The sequence below is a fragment of the Hippopotamus amphibius genome, chromosome 8, assembly GCF_030028045.1.
Source record: "Hippopotamus amphibius kiboko isolate mHipAmp2 chromosome 8, mHipAmp2.hap2, whole genome shotgun sequence".
In the NCBI taxonomy this organism is placed as follows: Eukaryota; Metazoa; Chordata; class Mammalia; order Artiodactyla; family Hippopotamidae; genus Hippopotamus; species Hippopotamus amphibius.
In genome coordinates this window covers 78,834,670-78,859,559 of record NC_080193.1, presented here as the reverse complement: position 1 = coordinate 78,859,559, position 24,890 = coordinate 78,834,670, and the positions used below count along the sequence as shown (strand labels likewise).

Below are 24,890 nucleotides of genomic sequence, written 5' to 3'. Positions count from 1 at the left end.
GTAAAGTTGTGCCTCAGGATATGTATAAGGATGCCTCTCAAGGACATATGGGACAATTGAGAAAGCTCTAGACTGAGTGCTTTTAAAGCAGTCTGACCATGAGAAATGGTGTCAGATGAAATAAAGTACATGTGCTGGTGAGTGAAGCCTGCCAGCTGGAGAAGATGACGTGACACCTTTAAGGAAATGCATTGAACTGAGTTATCTACTCAATGGGTGCATTTCAAGATTATATTTGGTCTAATGCAAGCTGGGAGTATTTAATTTTACACTATTTTGTATTTAAATACAAAATACAATTAAAATTTATCAGTGTATATAAAGAGAAAAATTGCTATGTTTCCCTGTGAATATCAGAATGGTTTGGAGAAAAACACATTCCAGTGGTGTCTCTTGATTGTCAGCAATATAACAACAAAAAAACCTGTATGCCTCAGCACCCCCATTTCACTACCTATTGGCTGTACTCTTCAAATGAAGGAAAACCTTCTGGAGTTCAATGGCAAATTATGTGAAGTGTAAACAAAGTTAGCTAAATGAGTCAAGGCAATTGATCAGCTGTTTTTCTAAACATTCTCTGCAACAGTTTTTTTGTGTGTATGATCTTTACTTTTATGATTTCTCTATTGAAATAAAAAGACTCTTCATCAGTGACTTTGACTCTGTGAGGTAGAATCTAATTGTTTCTTTGCAGAGCTGTCCTGAAAGTTTCCAAGGTGGGAATTGTGGTGAGAGCTATTTTTAACATTCCTGGTCTTTTAATAGCCTGGCCCGAGCAGTGAGGCAAAGCTGCTGGAATTGTGCTGAGAGCCTGATGCCAGGGACAGAGCCCACCAGCCTCAGCTCTTGCCCTGGGGGGATCAGAGCAGCAGCTGGGTGGGGCCTCAGCTGCCACTGCAGAAATGAAGTGCCTAATATTAGCACACTGAAGCAAGCAATAAATAGCTGGAATCTGTGCACCATTAAGACATTCGGCCTCAGAGGCATCCAATTTCAAAGTCAGAAGGCAGAAATTATTTAACAGAAAAGAAAAAAAAACTAGTAAGATCTGCTGGCGGGGGAAAAACAAACACATCTGAGCAAATGCAAATATGATTTTAAAACCAAAGGCAAAGAAAGGAAGATATAGGAGGCCCATCTGCGAAAGGCAATCAATAAAATATAGTTAAATGGGAATATGTGATAGAAAGAAAAGCATGAAAAGAAGCTGACATTTCGCAGAATTAGAAAAATTAACCTGGAGGTTAGAAAAAAAAAAAAAGTAACCACATCTGATACGCACAGAGGCAAGAGGCACAGCTGGAGAATCAGAGGTCTGGGGTGGTGATGCAATAATCAGCTGAGTGACCGCATCAACGGATTGATTTTGACCTTCATTCCCCTCATGGGTGAAATGGATCATGATCACACCAGCTCTTAAGACAGTTGTAATGAATGAGATCAACCCTGAATAGCAGGCGCCATTTCTATCAAGTGCACCCTTGAATCCACAATAGCCCGCACCAAGCCTGGCACATTGTAGGCAGCTCAATATTTTTGAATGAATGAAGAACTTAGGATTTTTTAAATATTTATTTATTTGGTTGTGCTGGGTCTTAGTTGTGGCAGGCAGACTCCTTAGGTGCATCACGCATGTGGGATCTCGTTCCCTGACCAGGGATCAAACCCAGGCCCCTGAATTGGGAGCACGAAGTCTTATCCACAGAGCCACCAGGGAGGTCCCAATAACTTAGGATTTTAACACTGCTAAGCATTATGCCAATACTGTTTGATCTCTCAGTTTTTAACAGGCAGTTGACAGCAGTGGTTCTCCAAGTGTGGTCCCCAGACCAGCAGCAGCAGCATCACCTGGGAACTTGCCATAAATGCAAATTCACCAGCATCATCCCAGACCTACAGAATCAGAGACTTTGGGGTGGGGCCCAGAAATTTGAGTTTTAAGAAGCCCTCCCGGTGATTTTGATAAAAGGTCCATGCCACAGTTGGAGAACCACTGATCTGGAAAACCAGCAGCAAACATTTTTTTTAAATATTAATATTATTCATTTAAGAGTTACAATGCAGATTACAAAGGCAAAAGATCAGAGAGTGAAAGTCAAATATTACATCACATCAAAAAGCCTTTCCTGGCTGTATGTTGACACATGTTTTTTCTTTTCATGAGTGGGAGAGCCTCTAGGCTCAATTATTGTACCTGTCACTGCACTGTTTCCAGATCTATCGTACTTCCCTATTGTTTAAGAGTATGTGTTGGTGATTTTTGTCCCCAGCTCCAAGCACAGAGCCAGGCACGCCATGGGTACTCATTATAAAGTAATTAATTACTGCATAAGCACCATGCATTGCTATTTTTAAATAATCTCTTCCATTCCATTTCCTTAGACCCCAAATAAGAAATAATTGATATTAATATAGGCCAGACTACATATGACACCTGTGTCTCCTAATCTAGTGACTACAAAGGGGAAGAGATTTTAAGAAAGATCCTTTCATTAAGTATGTTCTGAGAAATTGAAAGCAAAAGGGATAAAATATTGAATTCATCAAAAACTTATAGCATGGAGCTGACAAGTTAAGGGATTGACAGATATTTATCAGTTGAATTCTAAACTTGTGTAATAACTCAAACTACAGAGGAAGTATTCATTCATTCTCTCAGAAAGAATTTTGTGGGGGGTGAACATTCACAAATGGAGAATCTAAAAGATGTTTGGAAACAGTTCCTGCCTGCAAGGAGTTTACACTCCAGATCAGGAGAGGAGACACATTCATAGGAAACAAACACAGTGGGAGCCAAAGCCGGGAAATGGTACCGAGTCAGGCATGTGCAGTGTCATGGAGGCTGGACTGCCTGGAGTGGGATGGTGGGGAGGAAGGCTGGGGCCAGGACGTGACAGCCTCAAATCCATGTGCCAAGGAGCCGGGTCACCGGCGTGGTGCCTTTGAAGGTTTCTAAACAGAGCGCGGCCGTGCTGAAGGAGTGTTGTAGCTTGGTGCCTTCTTGTTCTCTATTTAATTTGGGGAGAGAGCTTAAGACTTTCCTCCCTTCTCCCTGGGAACAGGGGCTCTGGTCCAGACAAAATGAGGGAACTCCAAAGGGACAGGCAAAATGGGGTGTAGGGGGATGGGCACAGCCTGGGGGAGAGACAGAGGAGGACCGAAGCTCGGATCCTTCCCATGGGCTCCCTCTTACTTGTGCTTAGAGGCTACAAACCAGTGTCCTTTATGCATCACCTGGTCTGTGCCAGGCATATGCCTGTGTGGGTGCAGGTGTGGGCTCATGTGTGTATAAGTGCACATATGCGCATGTGTTTATGTATGTATATATATGTTTGCATGTGTGTGCATGTGTGTGTACATGTTTACACGTGCATGCGTACATGTGTGTGCGCTCTCTTTAACCCTTACAAGGTCAACACCTTTATTCCATTTCACAGACAAGAAAACCTGGGCTCAGAGAGCAAGGTAGAGTGGGTAACTCAGCCTGGAATTAACCCAGGACCGCAAACCGCAAACCCCATACTCATTTACTCCTCACGTGTCTTTTCCCACCTCTTCATGAGGCTTGTTTGGAAAGTCCATGAGAGCCAGGCCAGTCCTGAGGCAGGGAATGTGGCAGGGAATGGCCCACTCAGGCCCGGCTCTCCTAGGTCTTAGCAGAGGAAGAAAGGATGTCCTGAGGGTCCTCTGTGGTCCAAGTCAGCTCCCCAGAGAGGGAGGCCACAGAAGGAGTTGAGGCCGAATCTTTGGCCAGAGGAAGCAGTAGAAGGGCTCGTGCGGGGCACTCAACTATGGGTTCCAAAATAATAACAACAGGAAGAGCCACTGACATTCGCTGAGGGCTCACTGTGCACCAAGTACCCTTCTAAGCACACCGCGGGCATCACTTAACCACTGCATTGTGGGGCTGCAGATTCTGCCTCCCATCCCGATTAAGAGAAAAACAGCTGGGACCCAGTGAGATTAGTTTCCTCAAAGTCACACAGAAAATGAGTCGTGGGAGCAGGTTTTGCTCTCAGCCTAGCTGGGCTCCAGTCTGAGTTTCTGGAATATTGCGCTGCAGTCGTAAGCAAGGCAGCGTGGATGGAGGTGAGGGTGACGGGCTTATCGCCATCATTCCGGCAGCAGATGACAAGGCCTGAATCAGGGCACTGGCAACGGAAGAGGAAGCAGCGCGCAGGGGCAGATGGGGAATCATCAGAAACAGAGCAAACCTGAACAAGACGGGGGAGTCAACAGAGAGGACTCAGCTTCCAGCCTGAGAGATGAGGGCAGTGATGGCACTGCTGATAGAACCTGGAGCCAATCGAAGAGAGCTAGGCTTCAAAGCACATGTGGGAGGCAGAGGGAGGAGGGTCTGGGGTTGAGTCTGAGGAGGGGGCTGAGGGTTGGCAGAGCACCCCTCCAAGCCCAGTGAAGGTGCTGGGGCTGAGGTGACTGGTCAGGCTGGGAGGAAGAGTCTGGAAGCCATCCACTTAGAGGTGACAGCTCAGAATGAGGGGCTGCTGCCCCAGGCAGGGGAAGGCAGCTGAAGAGGGGTCAGGACTGAGCTCTAGGGATGCAACCATGAAAGGAAGGCGGGCGGAGGGCTGGAGAGGTCCCAGCAGAAGGGACACAGGGCAGTGCTCTGTAAGCCAGGAGAGAAAGGCTGCTGGAGAGACAAGGACTAAGAGAGGGCCCTGGAAATCAGTGAGAAGGACTCCACCAATGACACTGGAGAAGCAGATGCATGATATAAAGAGAAAGAAGGTTTAAAGAAGTGGGTAGAAAATTACAGGTTGGACAAAGAGCAGTGATGAAGACGAGGAAAGAGGAGGAGGAGGAGGGAAGGAGGAGGAAGGGGAGTCGAGCAGATGGAACAGCAGCGAGGACTCACGAAATCATTGCTTGTTTCAGGGACTGGTTGTTGTTGTTGTTTTTTAGATTTTTGTTTGTTTGTTTGATGTGGGCCATTTTAAAGTCTTTACTGAATTTGTTACAATACTGCTTCCGTTTTATGTCTTGGTTTTTTGGCCACAAGGCTTGTGGGGTCCCAGCTCCCTGACCAGGAATCGGACCTGCACTCCCTGCATTGCAAGGTGAAGTCCCAACCACTGAGCTGCCAGGGAAGTCCCCGAGGGACTGGTTTTAGGTTGAGACCTCCAATCCTTGCAGAGGAGAAGCTGGGAAGGGAATGGGGGAGGGGAGGGGGATGGCAAGGAGAGGAAGACGGAAAAGTGTGGAAGCATGAGATCCCGGAGGAGGAGAGAAGGGCGAGCACAAGAGGGTTGGCTCCCGGAAGCACTCTTCACAGCAGCCAAAAAGCAGAAACAACCCACATGCCTCAGTGGGTGAAGGATGAACAAAGTGTGGCATCTCCATGCGATGGAATACTATTCAGGCATAAAAAAGATGAAATACTGACACACGCTCAACATGGATGAGCCTTGAAAACATGATGCTGAGGGAAAGAAGCCAGTCACAAAAGGCCACATATCATATTATTCAATGTCTATGAAATGTCCAGAACAGGCATATCGATAGAGATAGAAAGCAGATCAGTGGTTGCCTAGGCTGGGGTTGGGGGGGTGTTTGTGACAGCTTCAGAGGGTGACGGCTAAAGGGGAAAGGGCTGCTTTTTGGGTAATGAACATGTTCTAACATTGACCGTGGTGACAGTTAACACAACTCTGCGAATATATTTTTAAAAACTATTCAATTGTACATTCAGTGGTACATGGATTCTATCTCAATAAAACTGCTATTTAAAAAAAGCTTTGGTGTCATCCACAGCTCCCACTCCCACTCACACCTCACATTCAACCCCCCGAATCCAAAACTCACCACTTCCAGTACCACAGAGAGTAAACGGCCTCCTGACTGGTTTCCCAATTTTCCCTCCTTATGTGTATTCTTCACAGGGTTCCAGAATGACCCCTTCAAGAGGGCAATCAGACGACCTGCTCTGGTTCACACCCTACAATGGCTTCCTGTCACTCTCAAGATAAAATCCCTGTCCTTCCTCATGGCTTGGTCCCAGCACCAAGCCTCATCACTGGTTCTCTTAGGCTCTGTGCCCTTCACACACTCCAGGCATACTCATGCCTCAGGACCTTTGCACATGCTCTTCCCTCTGCCATTCACATTGTTCACAGCACATTTTATTCATTTTAGTCAGGTCTCTACAAAAGTATTTCCCCTTCAGATAGGCCTCACCTCTACAATCATACGCCCAGTTCTTTCTCTTCTCTGTGTTTTATTTCTCTTCCTAGCTTCTATCACTATGACCGTTTCCCTTGACCACACACACACACCGCCCCCCTCAAAGAACAAACACGTGCATATTGTTGACTCATCTCCTCACTAACACACCACCTCCACAAACACAGGGTCTTGGCTATTTCGCAGTGGTGTTCTCAGCACCTAGAAAAACACCTGGCACACAGTAGATGCTCAACAAGTAACTGTTGAATGAATGAGTCATCCTCACAACGAGCCCTGATTTTAAAGATGAAGAAACCCAAGAGCAAAGAGGTGAGGAGGGCCACACAAGGTCGCAGAGTTAATAAGTAAAAGAGACTGGATCCAAGGCCGGCCATGCTATGGTTTTGTTTTCTCCCACATCCCCAACCGGCACTCTCTGCATCACGGTCCAGGCATTCATAGCCTGTCAGAGATGCCCATACCTCCTGCTCTACTCATAACTAGTGGAAAATTCACAGATGATGAAAATGTTGCAGTAAACACACTCTGATCCAAAGATGGACTCAGGGCCTGACTGCTGCGCTCCCACCCCCCACCCCGCTTCCCCCGTGAGCTTGTGGTAGACCTTGGTCACATCCTCCATCCTCATGGAGCCACCATTACCCCCAATGCTTCACGTACAGAGGCGAGTTCTGAGGTTCCTTCCGTTCTGAAACTGAACTAACCCACTTTTTAAAACCTGCGCTCATCTGCCAGGAGGAGTTGACCCGTTTCTGACTCACACTCAAAGGCACCTTGAGGCTCATTTGAGCCCCACTCAGTGTTTAAAAGAGTGAAGCTGGGATGGGAACACACATGACCTTCCCCTCGCCTCAGAAGTGATGAGTTTTAAAAATAGGCTGAAATTACCAATTAGGCGAAACAATGAAGTGCTCTGAAGTTGAGAAGTGCTTTGTACGATGCTTATAATATTTTGGCAGTGGTGGTTCTGAACATGCATCGCAGCTATTCTTTTCAGAAAAAGTAATAGCTCTTTGGAGGAAAAATTACACTCTCGAAATTAGAAGGCTTTTATAAAATAAATCCTGATTAAAGAAGTTAAATTCCATGTCTACTATGAGCAAAGCACAGGGTGTGGCACTGACGGGGGTAGAGAAATAGAGTTGTGTAGTATAGCAGTGTCACCCCCAGGTCAGCCCCAATCTGATGTGGGAGGAGAAAAACACAACATGTGTTACAGGGAGAAGCCTGGGGAGAGAGGACAAAGAGAGAAGAGGTAAGGGAATCCAGTCCTCGACAGACATCTGGACACTTTGGGTAGAATTCTGTCTCATTCTACTCATTCATTCATTCATTCATTTTTATTAAGCACCTACTATGTGCCAGGGCTAGGTACTGGAGACATGTGTCAACAGAATTGGAGCTTGTGTTCTCATTTAATGCTCATAACCAGCCATGATGAGGGCTATTGTAAAGCCCTTGAAAAGTCAAAGACGCAGGCCCAGAGAGGTTGTGTAACTTGCCCAAGGAGCTAAGCTAGAAACTGGTAAAGATGGAAGCAAGACTGAGACTGCTGGCTCCAGAGGCTGTGGTCAAGTGGGATGGGTAGTGGTCTAGACAGTACCAGGTCTCCTGACTCTGGCACTTGGGGCTTATGTAGCCTCAGGCAACAAGCAGAGTTTCCAGGAAGTTCATTCTGTACCACACAGTATGACAGTGGGGTGATGTGAGATTCCACATTTAAGTTCTAATTGTGTGAGATTTATTCTTGTAATAAGGGCATTCTGACTCCAGAACCTGTGCTAATACACTGTATGTTATAATTTTTAAAAGTAAAATAAAAGAGATCTTTCTAATTCTGTCCCACACACTAACTCTGCCACTAACCTTATCTTCAGAGCATTCTGTATTTGCCGCTCACTCATTCTCACATCCTGCCCATATCTGGTCACCTGGTCACCAGTCACCTGGCCACTGACAACCAGTGTCACTTGGGAAGCTTCTAAGCCACATGAAAACCAAGCGGCTGTGACTATCTCCACATGTGTTATTGCCCTTTAGCGTGTATGGTAACTTCCAGTCACCCTCCCTTGCTTCTGTCCCCATATGTAGTCTTTTAGGGAGACCTCAAAGCTTCTGAGGTGCCCTTATCACATCAGCGTAAACAGGAGGCCGCCAATGGCTTGGATGAACCTGTTGCCAAAGTCAGTAACCTCCTCTTAGTATTTGATGCTTTCTTAGTAACCTCCTGCAGTATTTGGTGCTATTCACAATCCCCTTCTTTTTGCAAAAATATTTAAAGAAAAATGTCAATCACCTTTGATAAAAATTCCCCCCAAAATAGAAATTTGATTGACCATAAGTTATAATTCATCTTCTATTGTACACACATCTATATGACATTTATCAATGTTTTACTATTTAAAAAAATCTCCTGCTTCCAAGAACTCATAATACAAATTGAAATGAAAGCGATAGCAGAGAGTTTATTACTTGACTCAATAGCCAATGCAGCATATTCATACATTTCTGGATTACTGATGACTCAAAAATCCTCTTTGTATTGGTATTTGATGTAGAAATTAAAGCAAAATGTCAAAATATTAGCAACTTTGGAGACACTTCTTGGCTAAAAATCATGTTTTTTCTTACCAAGAAACATTCCCTTCTCAAGAGAAATGAGCACTGTTTCAAGACAACGTCCCTGTGAACGCTTTGCAGAAGTTTTGTTCTCTGGTGACAAGAACCTGGCTTGAATTAATTCATTCATCAAACAAGATCATGTCTCACGATCAGACTCGCAAACATGAAAGCACAGTGGGATAAATTTTCAAAACGAAACACACTTCCCACTGTTGGAGAGTTTCTATGTGCATATCTGGAGCTTCAGAGGTCAATTAATTGATGTTAATTAACCCATAAACAGTTTTTCGCACAAAGGAAATGTGGTTTTCCTATGGAAACATAAGGTTTTAAAGGACATTCAGAACTAAACTAAGTAGAAAATCCCTCATTTCAAGCATTCAGTCCCACTTTGGGGATAAAATGACCCAATATTTCTTCTCTTAGGAAGAGTCTTGTTTGATATGAGAAAGCTGAAAGCATGACATGGTCTTAAATCGCATGTTTGTACCAGGAAAGTCCCCAGCTCGCAGTGTGGCTGCACACACAGGAAAAGAGTGTAATAAGACCATTGAGACTGTGGGCTTGGGAGGCTGGCAGAGGACCTGGGTTCAAATCCCAGCCCCAACGGTTACTGGCATCTGTACCCGGCAAGGCGGAGACCATGACAATGTTTGCCACACTGACTCCTCTTCTCGGGCAGAGCCTCTAGGGACCAAGTGATCAAATTCTGACAAAAGGCATATGGCAAGACATGTCCAGGTACTGCTCTCAGGGCATCACACAAGACCCTCCAGATCCCTGAGTTACCACTTGGAGGCCAAGTGCCCTCATCCAACCATGACACAGCGGAAATTTAACCTTTGCTTGGAAGCCACTGAGATTTGGGGATTGGTGTGTTACTACAGTCAAGCGACCCTCTAATATTCTTGGCCAAGTTACAAAATTCCCTGTGCCTCAGATTTCTTATCTACAAAAATGGTATAATTAAGAGCATTTAACTCTGAGATTGTTCTAAGAGTAGCCTTGGAGAGCACTTAGCACAGCTCTGGCACATGGTTACATTGAATAAATACTAGCTATTAGTGTGTGCATGCATTTGTGTGTCTGTGTGTGTGTGTGCATGTGTGTGTGTACCACAGTAAAAAGCAGATGGAGAGGGATTTCTTTGGCAGTCCAGTGGTTAGGACTCTGAGATTCCACTGCAGGGGATGTGGGCTCGATTCCTGGTTGGGGAACTAAGATCCCATATGCTACATGGTGCAGCCAAAAAGAAAAAAAGTTAAAAAAAAAAAAAAAAGCAGGGCTTCCCTGGTGGCACAGTGGTTAAGAATCCACCTACCAATGCAGGGGACATGGGTTTGATCCCTGGGTCGGGAAGATCCCACATGTTGCAGAGCAACTAAGCCTGAGTGCCACAACTACTGAGCCTGCGCTCTAGAGCCCACGAGCCACAACTATTGAGTCCACACGCCACAACTAGTAAAGCCCGTGCGCCTAGAGCCGTGCTCTGCAACAAGAGAAGCCACCACAATGAGAAGCCTGTGCACCGCAACTAAGAGTAGCTCCCACTCGCCACAACTAGAGAAAGCCCATGCCCAGCAACAAAGACCCAACAGAGCAAATAAATTATTTTTAAAAAAAAGAAAAAGAGAAAGAAAAAAAGCAGATGGAGAGATAGAGCTAGATGCTAAAAGGGGAAAGAGGGGCTGTTCCCACAGGACATGGGAACCAATGAAGTAGAAACCTGTCTAAGAGAATTGCAGAAACAAGTCAGGAGGTGGCTGAGCAGAGAGAGTTGGGTACCAGATTTCCTAGATCTCTTCTGCCTTGGCTTGTGATGTTCTAGAGCAAAATGGAGGCTATGGGGAAGGGAATCCCACGGCCCCAGTTCCGGGAAAGGCCAGTGAAGGAGCATCTGGGAGTCAGGGAGACCCTGACAGAAGCAGGATGATTGAGACCCCAGCCAATGTGAGGCCACCTTTGGATAAAGTAGAAGGTGAGAGAGATGAAGACAGAGCTATAGATTCAAGGAAAGCAAAAAAGATTTTAAATAGCTGCTGTGGTTCTATAGCTGCTTCCCATTTCTATTACACAAGAATCTCTTTCACGTGCTAGGGTTTTCTCATAGGTGGACAACTCTGCAAACTCTATGCCATCCAAGAACCTCAGAAAACAGCACGATGTGACTGTCAGTGGAGATTATGTAAAGTTGTTTAAACTGTGACCAGTGTACAAAGGTATGCATCTCTAAAATAAAACTGTGTGTTATTTCATGAAAATTGGGGAGGTTTAACCCTGTAATAGTCAGGAAATTAAAGAACAACTGTCAGAAAGTAGTTTATTAAAACAATAACAACTTATAAATCTTGTGTTATCAAATAGCTTTGTTGTTTTAATAGAAGAAAGAAAAGATGATCACTTTGTAAATCAAGATCCATTTGCCGCCTCTCAGCTTCCAGAAAAATTCTAATGAATTTACTGGAAATTACCAAGCCATCCCTGAGTCTAATTATCAAAATCCAGTTCTTCTAGCACAACTCCCTGTTCCTGAAGCCAATTGAGAGTCAAAGTATTATTTTTATTGTTGTTATTAGAAGAACCAAGGAGAATGCTGTATAACTATATGTGCCACCTGGAAACACCAGAAAAAGCCATGATGTGCTATCCACATGGAAGATGTTAAATCATCTTAGATGATAAAGGTGAAATTCTTCTCCCTACTAATAAGCAAAAAATAATTAACAGTGCTTTTGAAAATTTCAAATCAATGGTTAAACCCTGACAGTGCAAAAATGCCTAAAATGAGAATAAACACAGTTAAAAAGGTATGAAGTATGCAGTCATTACAAATTCTATCAGCAGCTTTCTAGAGAAGGGGGCACAGTATAAGTTTCATATACTATGTATTTATAGAAATGGAGTATTTTTGAAGCAGAAAAATAAAGTTATAGTGAAAGATAAAATGATCCCTATTTCAAATCATATATACAAAAATCAAATTCACATTAATTAAATCCTTTGCTGAAAACTAGAATTTTTAAATGCCTAGTAGAAAATATACTTGGATATCTTTTAGATCTTTAGGAAGGAAAATATTTTCTTAAAGAGGACATAAAATGTAGTAACTAGAAAAGTAAAGCTTGCAAAATATAATTAGAATGCCCATTCATCAAAAGATCCCTCAAAGTTTTGAAATTAATATATACACATCCCTATAAATAAAATAGATAACCAGCAAGGACCTACTGTATAGCACAGGGAACTCTACTCAATATTTTATAAAAACCTATAAGGAAAAAGAATCTGAAAAAGAATACCTATCTGAATCACTGTGCTATTCACCTAAAACTAACACAACATTGTAAATCAACTATACATCAATTAAAAAGAAATCCCTCAAAGTGAAAAGACAAATTACAAACTTGGGGAAAATATCTGCAATTCATACAATTGACAGTGACAAATGATTAGAACAAAAAAGAAACAAAGAACTCTTGCAAACTACCGAGAAGAGTACACACATACACACACACACAAATTTGGGTAAGAGACAGGAAAACAGTGACCAAAGAAAGAGGAGCCCAACACCATTGGTGAACCGCAAAATACAGAGACCACAATGAGGTACCTTTTCTACACCCATTCAGTTAGCAAAAATGAAAACTTCTGACACTACAAAACATTGAGGAAGATCTGAATCTGTAAGATCGCTTATGCAGTTCATGTGGGAGTGTATATTTATGCAATCACTTTGGAAAAGTGGCATGACCGCCTATAATTGATCAATCATATACGTTATGTTCCAGCAATTCCACTCCTAGCTACAACTTAAAGCAACCCCCAGCACATACACAACAGAAGACACACAAGAATACGCTTATCGGTGCCTGTCCTCAGGAGAACAGAGCAATGAAATTTTATACAGCAATCCAAAAGAATGAATGCAACCATATAGATGCATCTTAGCAATATGGTATTAAGTGAAAAAAGTAAGCACCAGACAATTACATGCATGATAACATAACATGATTCATGCATGATACCATTTTTATAAATTTGAGAACAGTTAAAACAAAAATAAAATCTATAAAAACATGTAAATGTTAAGATCATATAAAAAAGAAAAGAAAGGATAGATCAACTCAAGATTCAGGGTGACTGTTGGTTCTGCATGGGGAACAGGGACCTAGGGATGGGCTGATGAGGAGATTATATGATTAGTTATCAGGTCTAACTTCTGCTTTTGGTGGTGGCTCCACTGGTGATTACTGCATATTAAAATAGCTAAGTAAACATATAAAAGCACACTATGGGCAAGATGAGAGAGTATCATGAACCCAGCATTATGGTCATTCCAATTCTGTGCACCTGAGTTCCTGTAAAAAATATAGAAGCCTCCTCTGAGAATAGCCCTGGATAAAGTATCAAACTGAAATCATTTCAGTCCAAACAGAGACAAGCTCCACCTACCAGCCCTGACTGACACTATTTATAGAAGGATCTTTATTTGTCCCAGCATCACTTATAAAAGAGAAATTGAAACTATCTCAAAGGCCCATCAATAGAGGAATGGTTTAAAACATCAGGCCATGTTCATACTCTTTCGTTAATTCATCTCATCAGCACATTGTCTGAGCATCCAGGACTCGTGGGATGCAGCGGGACACAATGCTGAATGGAACTGATTCAGGCCCGGCTCTCACGGGGTTGACTCTCGGGGGGGCGGGGAGGGGTGGGGGGAGACAGGCAGGAATCCAAGAATCACATGTGTACACATTCAGTGAAAACAGACAAGAGCTGTGAAGGAAAGGAATGCCCAGCTATAAAGGAGGAAAGGGCAGGAACCCTAGATTGAAGCATTGAGCTGAGATTTCCCAAGGAAAGGGTGCCTTTAACAAGGTCCAAAATAGAAATCAGGCAAAAGGGAGGCAGCAGGGAGAGCTGTCCAGGCACGAAGAAGAGGAGGTGATCCTGCAGCAGCTGCAGCAGGCAGGGAGATGGAAGGCCAAGGTAGCTGGTCCCAGAGCAAGGTGAGCAGGGCGTGAGATGGGGCTGGAAAAGTGGGGGAGCTACAGATCACGGAGGAGAACGAGGCTGAGGACACTGGTTTTCATCCCAAGAGCACCGGGAAGAAGAGGATTAAGTGGAAAGCAACTACCTCTGATTTGCACTGGAAAATGACCAACCAGGAGAGTGGAGAGTCTGGGGGAATTGACGTAACAAAAGCCCGGGCTCACTTTGGCGTGATTACTCTGGTTCCAGTGTGCAGCATGGTCAAGAGCAGACAGAGAAAGAGTGAGAGGTTATCTCAGCTACACAGACAAGAGGCAAAGGCAGCTAGCCTGGGGGCAGTGGCAGTGGGACTGCAGAGAGGTGGTAGATTTGAGAAGTCTTTAGGTGGTAAGACAGAGAACCCTTGAGGCAGAAAGGATGTGGACAGGGTGTGGGGGGCACCTAGGGTGACTTGCAGATGTCTGGCTCCTGGCTTGTAGAAATAGACGGAACACCGGAAGCTGAGCTGTGTGGAGCTAGGGACATGATAAGCTCAGTTTGGGAATGACTGAGCTTAAGGTGGCCTGGAATATCTGAACGGAGATGGCAAGTAGGCAGTAGTCTGACTTGGAGATACAAATTTAGGAGACGCACTATGAAATTGTTAAAATGAATAAGGTAGCCCCATATGTACTGACATGGAAGGGTATTTATGATTTATTGATAAATACACACTGAAAAAAAGTAAGTCATAGAGCAGTATGTATATTATAACCACTTTGTTTTACTTTTTTAAAACATATACAAAAATACTTAATCATCTGATCTACAAGAGAAATATACATACTCACATATTCGCACACATGCACACAAATACTGGTCTGGAAAAAGCATACCAAACTTAACCTACCCTTACAATTTTATGAAGTTTGGGCCGGGACAGATGAGTGAAGGACTTTCACATTTTTTATTATGAATTTATGCATGGATGGGCCTTGCTTCTTACAGTGAGCACTTAATCACCCCAACTCCCACTTCACTCCACCCCTCTCTCCATCCCCAGCTCCTACATCACCTGAATCCCTGCCCAGTGGCAGACGTCAGTGACGGGATGAGATGGAAAAGGGAAGTTTTGCATATTATTCATGATAAAAAAGGAGAAATTTGGTGTTTGCTTTTAAGCTGCATCAAAATAGCTGTATCAAAATGTTCACTGGTAAAATGCCATTCCTGCTCCTTAAGGGTTTATAACCAAGTTGGCTGAGCCGTGACTCAGCAAGATGATTGCCAGAGAATAGAAGTCTGTGGACACATTGTCCACTGCACTGTCCTAAGAGTCACTCTTTGTGCTCCGAGGATCTGAAAGTCTCGTGTAGGATCCACAAATCCCCCATACTAACCAAAGAACATTAAAGACGTGCCTCAGTGTGTTAGACGTTGTTCCAAGAACTTGGGCTAATGAACATGCATGAACAAAAGGAAATTAACACAAATGAGAGGACTGGGTGGCATTGCCTAACGTCCTGCATAGTTTAGCCTACATTCTTCTTAAGTGACTTGGCATAATCACTCAGCACACTGCCAGCCCACATTCAGTACATATTTGCAGAATTGCCTTTGAAACATCCAGGCCTCTATGTGACCAGCAATATCGTTATCCCAGAAGAAGAATGGTGGAACGCTAAGGCAGTAGCATCCTAATGTCAGAAAGCCAGCCAAGGGACACCATGTTTATCCCCGTGGGAAACTCCTTCCTCCATTCCTGTCAGCATGGGCTGATGGAACCAACAGAGATCTTAAAGTCACCCGTCCAATAGCTGGACAATGTATTGCTAAACCATCCTTAATTAACAAGGGTCTGTTCTACAGAGAGAGACTCGTAGTAACTATTAACTATGGAAACCTTACCAGCAAGGCAGACGCAGGTGAAGTTGCCCCCATCTTTCTTTTCATTCGCATCGACACAGCTCGCGTTGTTCTGGCAGGGTTTCCTCTGGCAGGCGTCAAATTCTTCACAGAAAGTTCCCGTGTACTGATCATCACAGTTACAGGAAAAAGTGGCCTAAAACACAAACGTACAGTGTATTTTACTTCAGTCCTCTAAAATGTATGTGTTGACTGTGAAACTCAAAGTTCAAATATACCACTTTTTTTATAATGATACCAACACTGAGTATTTTAATCATATCCCCTATACCATGATCAGATTAAAATCAAAGCTTCAAGAGAAACAGTCTATTTCTTTACAGTTTAAACATATTTTTATTCATATGTTTCCCAAAGGTTTTCAATCTTCCTAAACCAGAAATAGAAGGAATAATTATTTTAAGCAAAAAATAAAGTTTCGCTGAGCTGATACGGAAATGAGGTTTGCTAGAGTAGATATATTGTGCTACAGTCATTAAATTAGATGTCACTCCAACTAAAATCCTTCAGCATAGATAGTGCTTGCAACAAAAACATCAATATGTTACTGAGCCCACCTTCCAGAGCACGGAGAGAATTTACCAAATCACCCTGTAAAGGAGCCTCAGTGTGCAGCTACACCGACGACCTGAGTAGAAGGGAAAATAAAAGGAACCATTTTGTTTGGTTTGTTACACTAGTAAAAGACCATAACTCAGACCCAGAGGACTGCATTTGATTGGAAGCTTAATCTCTGAGGCAGCTGTAAAATCCAAATGAAACTGAGCCTTCCTGCTCTCTTCCTAATGCTGGCCTGAGGGTGGCGATGTGTCGAAAAGAAACACAGATCTGTCTTAGAAGCCTGTGTAGATGTGACTGCAGATTCTCATGAAGAATGGCGAGGAGGAGGCAAAGGAGAATGGCATAAATAAAACTTACTGTTTAAAAAAATAAAAACAAAGAAGACAGAAGCACTTTGCCCGTTCTCCCTAAGCCCCACACATCAAGCAGGTGTTTCAAAGCCCCGCCCATGGTCTCTCCCAGCCCCACCTCCCTCACTCTGGAGCAGGTGGGGGGCCCAGCCTCCTGCCCTTGATCTTACAGACACTCTCTCAGCTCCTCCAGGTGTTATTAACTCAGGATCCCATCCAGTGCCCGCCCCACCACCAAGCACTACACAACATCTTCTTTTCTCCTAAGAAACAAAAGGGTTATCCTCTCTTTTCTTTAATTATTTTTTTGTCTCTTAATCGAGTTTTACATTTCTTGTCCATTTCTTGATTAATTTACTCTGGAATGTTTAGATTTCCTTGTAGCTATTGCTAATGAGATCCTTTCCTCATCCCTTTCTTGTAACACCCGTCATACTTGCCAGCAATTATTACTGACATGTTATGTTACCTGTCACCACCCTGAGCTTTCATTACAGGTCAGAGGTTTTAGTTGATTCCCTTGGGTTTTCTAGATAAAACAACCCCCTCCTCAAAAAAAGGGAACATCAATTGCAAATCATGATAATGTCACCTTCTCTTCTCTAGTCCTCGTGGTTACCTTGGTGGCACATCCAGGACAAGTCTAATTTCAGAGGAAGGTTTGTAGAATTTACCCACTAAGTAGAATGCTTGGAATGATGATTAAATTTTATTAAATGCCATTTTAGCTTCTATTTTAAAAAATCATCTTTTTATCTCTAACCTATCAGTATGTGAATTGAATGTTTAAATTTCCTACTACTGACTCCTTACATTCCTGGAAGGAAAACCCACAGAGGTCATTAGGGAAAATTGTTCAACGGCTGCATTCTATTTGTAGTTATATTTCTATGCCTTCCACCTAACTTGCCTTACCCCCACAGATTCCTTTTCTAAAAAAAATTGTCCCTTGCATGGAGAGATCATGGTTTACACCATAAGAGGATGCCCCTTGTCACAAGTGACTAAACCAGGAGTGGATGGAACTCTGACCTCAGCAAACCAACCATGAAGCCAGACAGTCAAACATGACATTTAGCTCAACCAAGACAGCCAGATTTTATGTAGGTGTCTTTCATTTGTTAGATGAATTTATTGCTGTTATTGTTGTTGTTGTTGTTGTTAAGGGAATATGACAAATCCTTATAAACTGCATAATCAAGTCCTCTTTAGTTTAAGGATACACTCTTCAATTATATCTTAGAAATCAGAACAATTGGAATAAAAGCAATGGCTTTTTCTACTTAAGTTAGAGATAAATTTTCTGCCTTCTATTTCTATCATCTCACACCTCCTTGTGGCAACGGAAGTTCCCTCTGCATTCTAGCAATAGTTGACTTCCTAACTGTTTTTTTCATGATGTTGTGAGTTTTTTCCCTTTTGCGTGTTTTATAGACTTTGTAGTCGAAAGCTGGGAAAAGCTCATCAAGGACTATTAGAAGGCAACCTTGTAATTAGGAAACTCCTTTTCTGGAAGTCTTCTACCTAAATAGATGCTTCTCCAAAGAAGACACAGGAATGGCCAACAGGCACATGAAACCATATTCAACATCGCTAATTATTAGAGAGATGCAAATCAAAACTACAATGAGTTATCATCTCACACCAGTCAGAAAGGCCATCAATAAAGTCTACAAACAACAAACGCTGGCAAGGGTGTGGGGAAAAGGGAACCCTCCTACACTGTTGGTGGGAATGTAAATTGGTGCAGCCACTATGGAAAGCAGTATGGTGGTTCCTCAAAGAACTAAAAATAGAGTTGCCATATGATCCAGCAATCCCACTCCTGGGCATATATCTGAAGAAAACTCTAAAATTTGAAAAGATACATGCACCTCAATGCTCATAGCAGCACTATTTACAATAGCCAAGACATGGAAGCAACCTAAATGTTCATTGACAGATGAATAAAGAAGATGTGGTACATATATACTGTGGAATACTACTCAGCCATAAAAAAGAACAAAATAATGCCATTTGCAGCAGAGATTGTCATACAGAGTGAAGTAAGTTAGAAAAAGAAAGACAACTACCATGTGATAGCACTTATATGTGGAATCTAAAATATGACACAAGCAAACTTATTTACAAAACAGAAATAGACTCACAGACATAGAAAACAAACTTACAGTCATCAAAGGGAAAAGGGGTGGGGAAGGGATAAATTAGGAGTTTGGGATTAACAGATACAAAATACTATATATAAAAATGAGCAACAACAAGGGCCTACTACACAGCACAGGGAACCACATTCAATATCTCTTAATAAACCATAATGGAAAAGAACATGTAAAAGAATATATTGAGATATATATATATATATATATATATATATACACACACATATATATGTATAACTGAATCACTGCTGTATACCAGAAACTAACACAACCTTGTAAATCAATTATATTTCAATAAAAAATAAATAAATGAAAAAAAATTTTTTCATTTATTTATTTATTATTTTTTTGGGGGTACACCAAGTTCAATCAACTGTTTTTATACACATATCCCCATATTCCCTCCCTTCCTTGACTCCCCCCGCCTCAAGTCCCCCCCACCCTCCCCGCCCCAGTCCTCTAAGGCATCTTCCATCCTCGAGTTGGACTCCCTTTGTTATACAACAACTTCCCACTGACTATCTATTTTACAGTTGGTAGTATATATATGTCTGTGCTACTCTCTCGCTTCGTCTCAGCTTCCCCTTCACCCCCCGCCCCCCCCAAACCTCAAGTTCTCCAGTCCATTCTCTGCATCTGCGTCCTTGTTCTTGTCACTGAGTTCATCAGTACCATTTTAGATTCCGTATATGTGAGTTAGCATACAATATTTGTCTTTCTCTTGCTGACTTTCTTCACTCTGTATGACAGACTGTAGCTCTATCCACCTCATTACATATAGCTCCATCTCATCCCTTTTTATAGCTGAGTAATATTCCATTGTATATATATGCCACATCTTTATCCATTCATTTGTTGATGGGCATTTAGGTTGCTTCCATATCCTGGCTATTGTAAACAGTGCTGCAATAAACATTATGGTACAAGTTTCTTTTGGGATTATGGTTTTCTTTGGGTATATGCCCAGGAGTGGGATTACTGGATCATATGGTAGTTCTATTTGTAGTTTTTTAAGGAACATCCAAATTGTTTTCCATAGTGGCTGTACAAACTTACATTCCCACCAACAGTGCAGGAGAGTTCCCTTTTCTCCACACCCTCTCCAACATTTGTGGTTTCCAGATTTTGTGATGATGGCCATTCTGATCGGTGTGAGGTGATACCTCTTTGTGGCTTTGACTTGCATTTCTCTGATGATGAGTGATGTTGAGCACCTTTTCATGTGTTTGTTGGCCCTCTGCATGTCTTCTTTGGAGAAATGTCTATTTAGGTCTTCTGCCCATTTGTGGATTGGGTTATTTGCTTTTTTTGGTATTAAGCTTCATGAGCTGCTTGTATATTTTGGAGGTTAATCCTTTGTCCGTTGTTTCATAGGCAACTATTTTTTCCCATTCTGAGGGTTGCCTTTTAGTCTTGTTTATGGTTTCTTTCACTGTACAAAAGCTTTTAAGTTTCATTAGATCCCATTTGTTTATTCTTGATTTGATTTCCATGATTCTAGGAGGTGGGTCAAAAAGAATCTTGCTTTGATGTATGTCATAGAGTGTGCTGCCTATGTTTTCCTCTAGGAGTTTTATAGTGTCTGGACTTACATTCAGGTCTTTAATCCATTTGGAGTTTCTTTTTGTGTATGGTGTTAGGAAGTGTTCTAATTTCATTCTTTGACATGTTGCTGTTCAATTTTCCCAGCACCACTTATTGAAGAGGCTGTCTTTTTTCCATTGTATATTCGTGCCTCCTTTGTCAAAGATAAGGTGCCCATATGTGTTTGGGCTTACTTCTGAGTTCTCTATTCTATTCCATTGATCTTCCTTACTATTTTTGTGCCAGTACCATACTGTCTTGATCACTATGGCCTTGTAGTATAGTTTGAAGTCAGGAAGCCTGATTCCACCAACTCCATTTTTCCTTCTCAAGATTGCTTTGGCTATTCGGGGTCTTTTGCGTTTCCATACAAATCGTAAGATTTCCTGCTCTAGTTCTGTGAAAAATGCCTTTGGTAATTTAATCGGGATTGCATTGAATCTGTAAATTGCTTTGGGTAGTACAGTCATTTTCACGATGTTGATTCTTCCAATCCAGGAACATGGTATGTCCCTCCATCTGTTTGTGTCGTCTTTGATTTCTTTCACCAATGTCTTAAAGTTTTCTGCATACAGATCTTTTGCCTCCTTATGCAGGTTTATTCCTAGGTATTTTATTCTTTTTGTTGCAATGGTGAAGGGGAGAGTTTCCTTAATTTCTCTTTCTGCTCTTCCACTGTTAGTGTATAGGAATGCAAGAGATTTCTGTGCATTAATTTTGTATCCTGCTACTTTACTAAACTCATCAATTAGTGCTAGCAGTTTTCTGGTAGAGTCTTTAGCGTTTTCTATATATAATATCATGTCATCTGCAAAGAGTGACAATTTTACTTCTTCTTTTCCAATTTGGATTCCTTTGATTTCTTTTTCTTCTCTGATTGCTGTGGCTAAAACTTCCAAAACTATGTTGAATAATAATGGTGAGAGTGGACACCCTTGTCTTGTTCCTGTTCTTAGAGGGAATTCTTTCAGTTTTTCCCCATTGAGAACGATGTTGGATTTTGGTTTCTCATATATGGCTTTTATTATGTTGAGGTAATTTCCTTCTATGCCCATTTTCTGGAGAGCTTTTATCATAAATGGATGTTGAACTTTGTCAAAAGCTTTTTCTGCATCTATTGAGATGATCATATGGTTTTTATCCTTCAAGTTGTTGATATGATGTATCACGTTAATTGATTTGCGTATATTGAAGAAGCCTTGCATCCCAGGGATAAACCCCACTTGTTCATGGTGTATGATTTTTTTAATGTGTTGTTGGAGTCTGTTAGCTAGTATTTTGTTGAGGAGTTTTGCATCTATATTCATCAGTGATATTGGTCTGTAGTTTTCTTTTTTTGTGACAACTTTGCCTGGTTTTGGTATCAGGGTGATGGTGGCCTCATAAAATGAGTTTGGGAGTGTTCCGCCTTCTGCAATATTTTGGAAGAGTTTGAGAAGGATAAGTGTTAGCTCTTCTTGAAACATTTGATAGAATTCGCCCATGAACCCATCTGGTCCTGGGCTTTTGTGTGTTGGGAGATTTTTAATCACTGCCTCAATTTCCGTACTTGTGATTGGTCTATTCATGGTTTCTATTTCTTCCTGGTTCAGTCTTGGAAGATTGTATTTTTCTAAGAATTTATCCATTTCTTCCAGGTTATCCAATTTATTGGCATATAGTTGCTTGTAGTAGTCTCTCATGATCTTTTGTATTTCTGTGGTGTCCGTTGTTACTTCTCCTTTTTCATTTCTAATTCTGTTGATTTGCATCTTCTCCCATTTTTTCTTGATGAGTCTGGCTAATGGTTTATCAATTTTGTTTATCTTCTCAAAGAACAAGCTTTTAGTTTTATTTATTTTTGCTATGGTTTCCTTCCTTTCTTTTTCATTTATTTCTGCTCTGATCTTTATGATTTCTTTCCTTCTGCTCCCTTTGGGGTTTCTTTGTTCTTCTTTCTCTAGTTGTTTTAGGTGTAAGGTTGGGTTGTTTATTCAATAATTTTCTTGTTTCTTAAGGTAGGACTGTATTGCTAGAAACTTCCCTCTTAGAACTGCTTTTGCTGCGTCCCATAGGTTTTGGGTTGTTGTGTTTTCGTTGTCGTTTGTTTCTAGATATTATTTGATTTCCTCTTTGATTTCTTTAGAGATTTCTTGGTTGTTTAAGAGTGAATTGTTTAGCCTCCATGTGTTTGTATTTTTTGCAGTTTTTTTCCTGTAATTGATATCTAGTCTCATGGCGTTGTGGTCTGAGAAGATGCTTGATATGATTTCAATTTTCTTGCATTTGCTGAGGTTTGATTTGTGACCCAAGATGTGATCTATCCTGGAAAATGTTCCGTGTGCACTTGAGAAGAAGGTGTAGTCTGTCGTTTTTGGATGGAATGTCCTATAAATATCAATTAAGTCGAGATGGTCTAATGTGTCATTTAAAGTTTGTGTGTCTTTATTTATTTTCTGTTTGGATGATCTGTCCATTGATGTAAGTGGGGTGTTCAAGTCTCCCACTATTATTGTGTTACTGTCGATGTCCCCTTTTATAGCTGTTAGCATTTGCCTTATGTATTGAGGTGCTCCTATGTTGGGGGCATAGATATTTACCATTGTGATATGTTCTTCTTGAATGGATCCCTTGATCATTATGGAGTGTCCTTCCTTGTCTCTTGTAATAGTCTTTACTTTAAAGTCTAATTTGTCTGATATGAGTATTGCTACTCCAGCTTTAAAAATAAAAAAATAGGGGTTAGGGTGGGATGAATTGGGAGATTGGGATTGACGTATATACATTACTAATAAAAATAAAAAATAGAACTGTCTTCTAAGGAAAATCTTGTCCTTGCTCAGATGGACAATGGTACACAGCAATGATGTCTGCAGGGGACTGTCTGCAGCCCCTTGAGCATCTGCAGCGTTATGGCCGCCTCTGAATGTAAAAGCTATGCATACCCAGTGCACACAGTTCCACACTGGGCCTCAGCATCATAAGAAATTATTCCATGTCATTATCTTTGGCAGCTGTCCTCTAAAATCTACTTGGTTTGTATCCAGTCATTCCATTTTGCAGATAAATTTCTTTGGTCACTTGTGGGATACATTTTGCATATAATTCATCTGGCAAGTTCCATGGAAAATACGTTGCTTGTGAAAACAAATTATTAAAAGCCCCAAATCAAATATCTTTCAGTTTAGCATTGATTGATTTATATATATTTTTTTAATTGAAGTGCAGTTGAATGAATTTAAAGCTAAATGAAAGCCACATATTTTGTTTTGTTTTAAGCAGGAAGCTTGAAAGAAACCTTAAGGAATTGTTGAAACAATTGCTTTTGACCAAGCAAAGAACTTAACTGATTCTTAAACTTTGACTGATGGATGAGGAAGAAGATTAACAAATGTTTACATACTCGTGACCATAAAATTTTAGTTAAATCTTTGTGTATTCTATGTCATGCTGTCTATAAAGTTAGATTTCTTCCAAAGTCTATTTTCTAAGAACAAAGAGCTTTCCTATAATATTAAAAGTATTTTTTAATAGTTTCAAGACCGTTGACTTGTAAGGGGCTATAAATACTTATTAGGAAACTATGTTTCTAGTGTATTCATTATTAAAAAAATGTATTTGATCACTGATGCGTAAACTATTCTATCAACGTTGAGTTTAACCCACTGACTATGATAGCACTAACCTATGTCCAACTGATTTAACCAGCATAAGAGACAAATGGACTTAGTTAAAATTAGTTGCATAGTTAAGTTACAGAGAGGGACTTCCTTGCAAAATTCTTGCATATTTACAGGTAAAAATATTTTTTCAGGTAAAATGAAAAATGATCCTCAGAGATTAATTTGTAAAACCAACACAGAATTTCAATTTTTCTCAATAGCTTGAAGTCAGATATTCCATTTGTACAGTAATGAAACCTTTTCACACAGTGGTAGAAGCTTATTTTGAACAGTTCTAGCTCATAAAAGTTTCAGTCATACCTGTGTTCACTTATTCCCCCATACATATTGAGCACTTACGAAGAGCCAGACACTGTTCTGGGAGTTGAGGACACAGAAGTAAACAAGACTCTCATGGAGATTACATTCTTAGTGGCAGCGACTGAAGATAAACAAAATGATTAACAATTAATAAATTTGGTGATAAATCTTATGGGGAAAATTAAGTAGGGAAAGAGAAGAGAAAGGTCCTATAAGAAACATCCCTATTAAATCTACTATCAGATGTACCATGAGGACTTTGGCAAGAACCTATATGCCATACATCATTTTCCACCTCATTTATAAAGTCCTACCCAAGAAAATTCACTCATTTGAAATTTTTACTAGTCATGAAAACTGATGTTTTGTCCCCATGAATTATTGAGATGTGACTGCCCATTTTTTTCCTTTTTGATTTGGCTATTGTATGCTCTGAGTCTATTGGAAGTTCAACTTTTACAACATTCTAGGGCTCTGTGACCTATATGACTATTTCCTCTTCCAACTAGGATATTGCTTTCTAATTTGTATTTTCTCTGACTCTAACA

The 24,890-nt window shown here is 41.3% G+C and overlaps 1 protein-coding gene across 1 annotated transcript in view; it reads right to left on the bottom strand.

The window, feature by feature from the left end:
- Window positions 1-24,890, bottom strand: part of DNER (delta/notch like EGF repeat containing) — a 317,177-nt gene that overhangs the window by 104,062 nt on the left and 188,225 nt on the right. Inside the window, exon 6 of the mRNA XM_057746038.1 lies at window positions 15,709-15,862. Within this exon, the coding sequence (XP_057602021.1) occupies window positions 15,709-15,862 (154 nt within the window). The remainder of the gene's footprint in view (window positions 1-15,708; window positions 15,863-24,890) is intronic.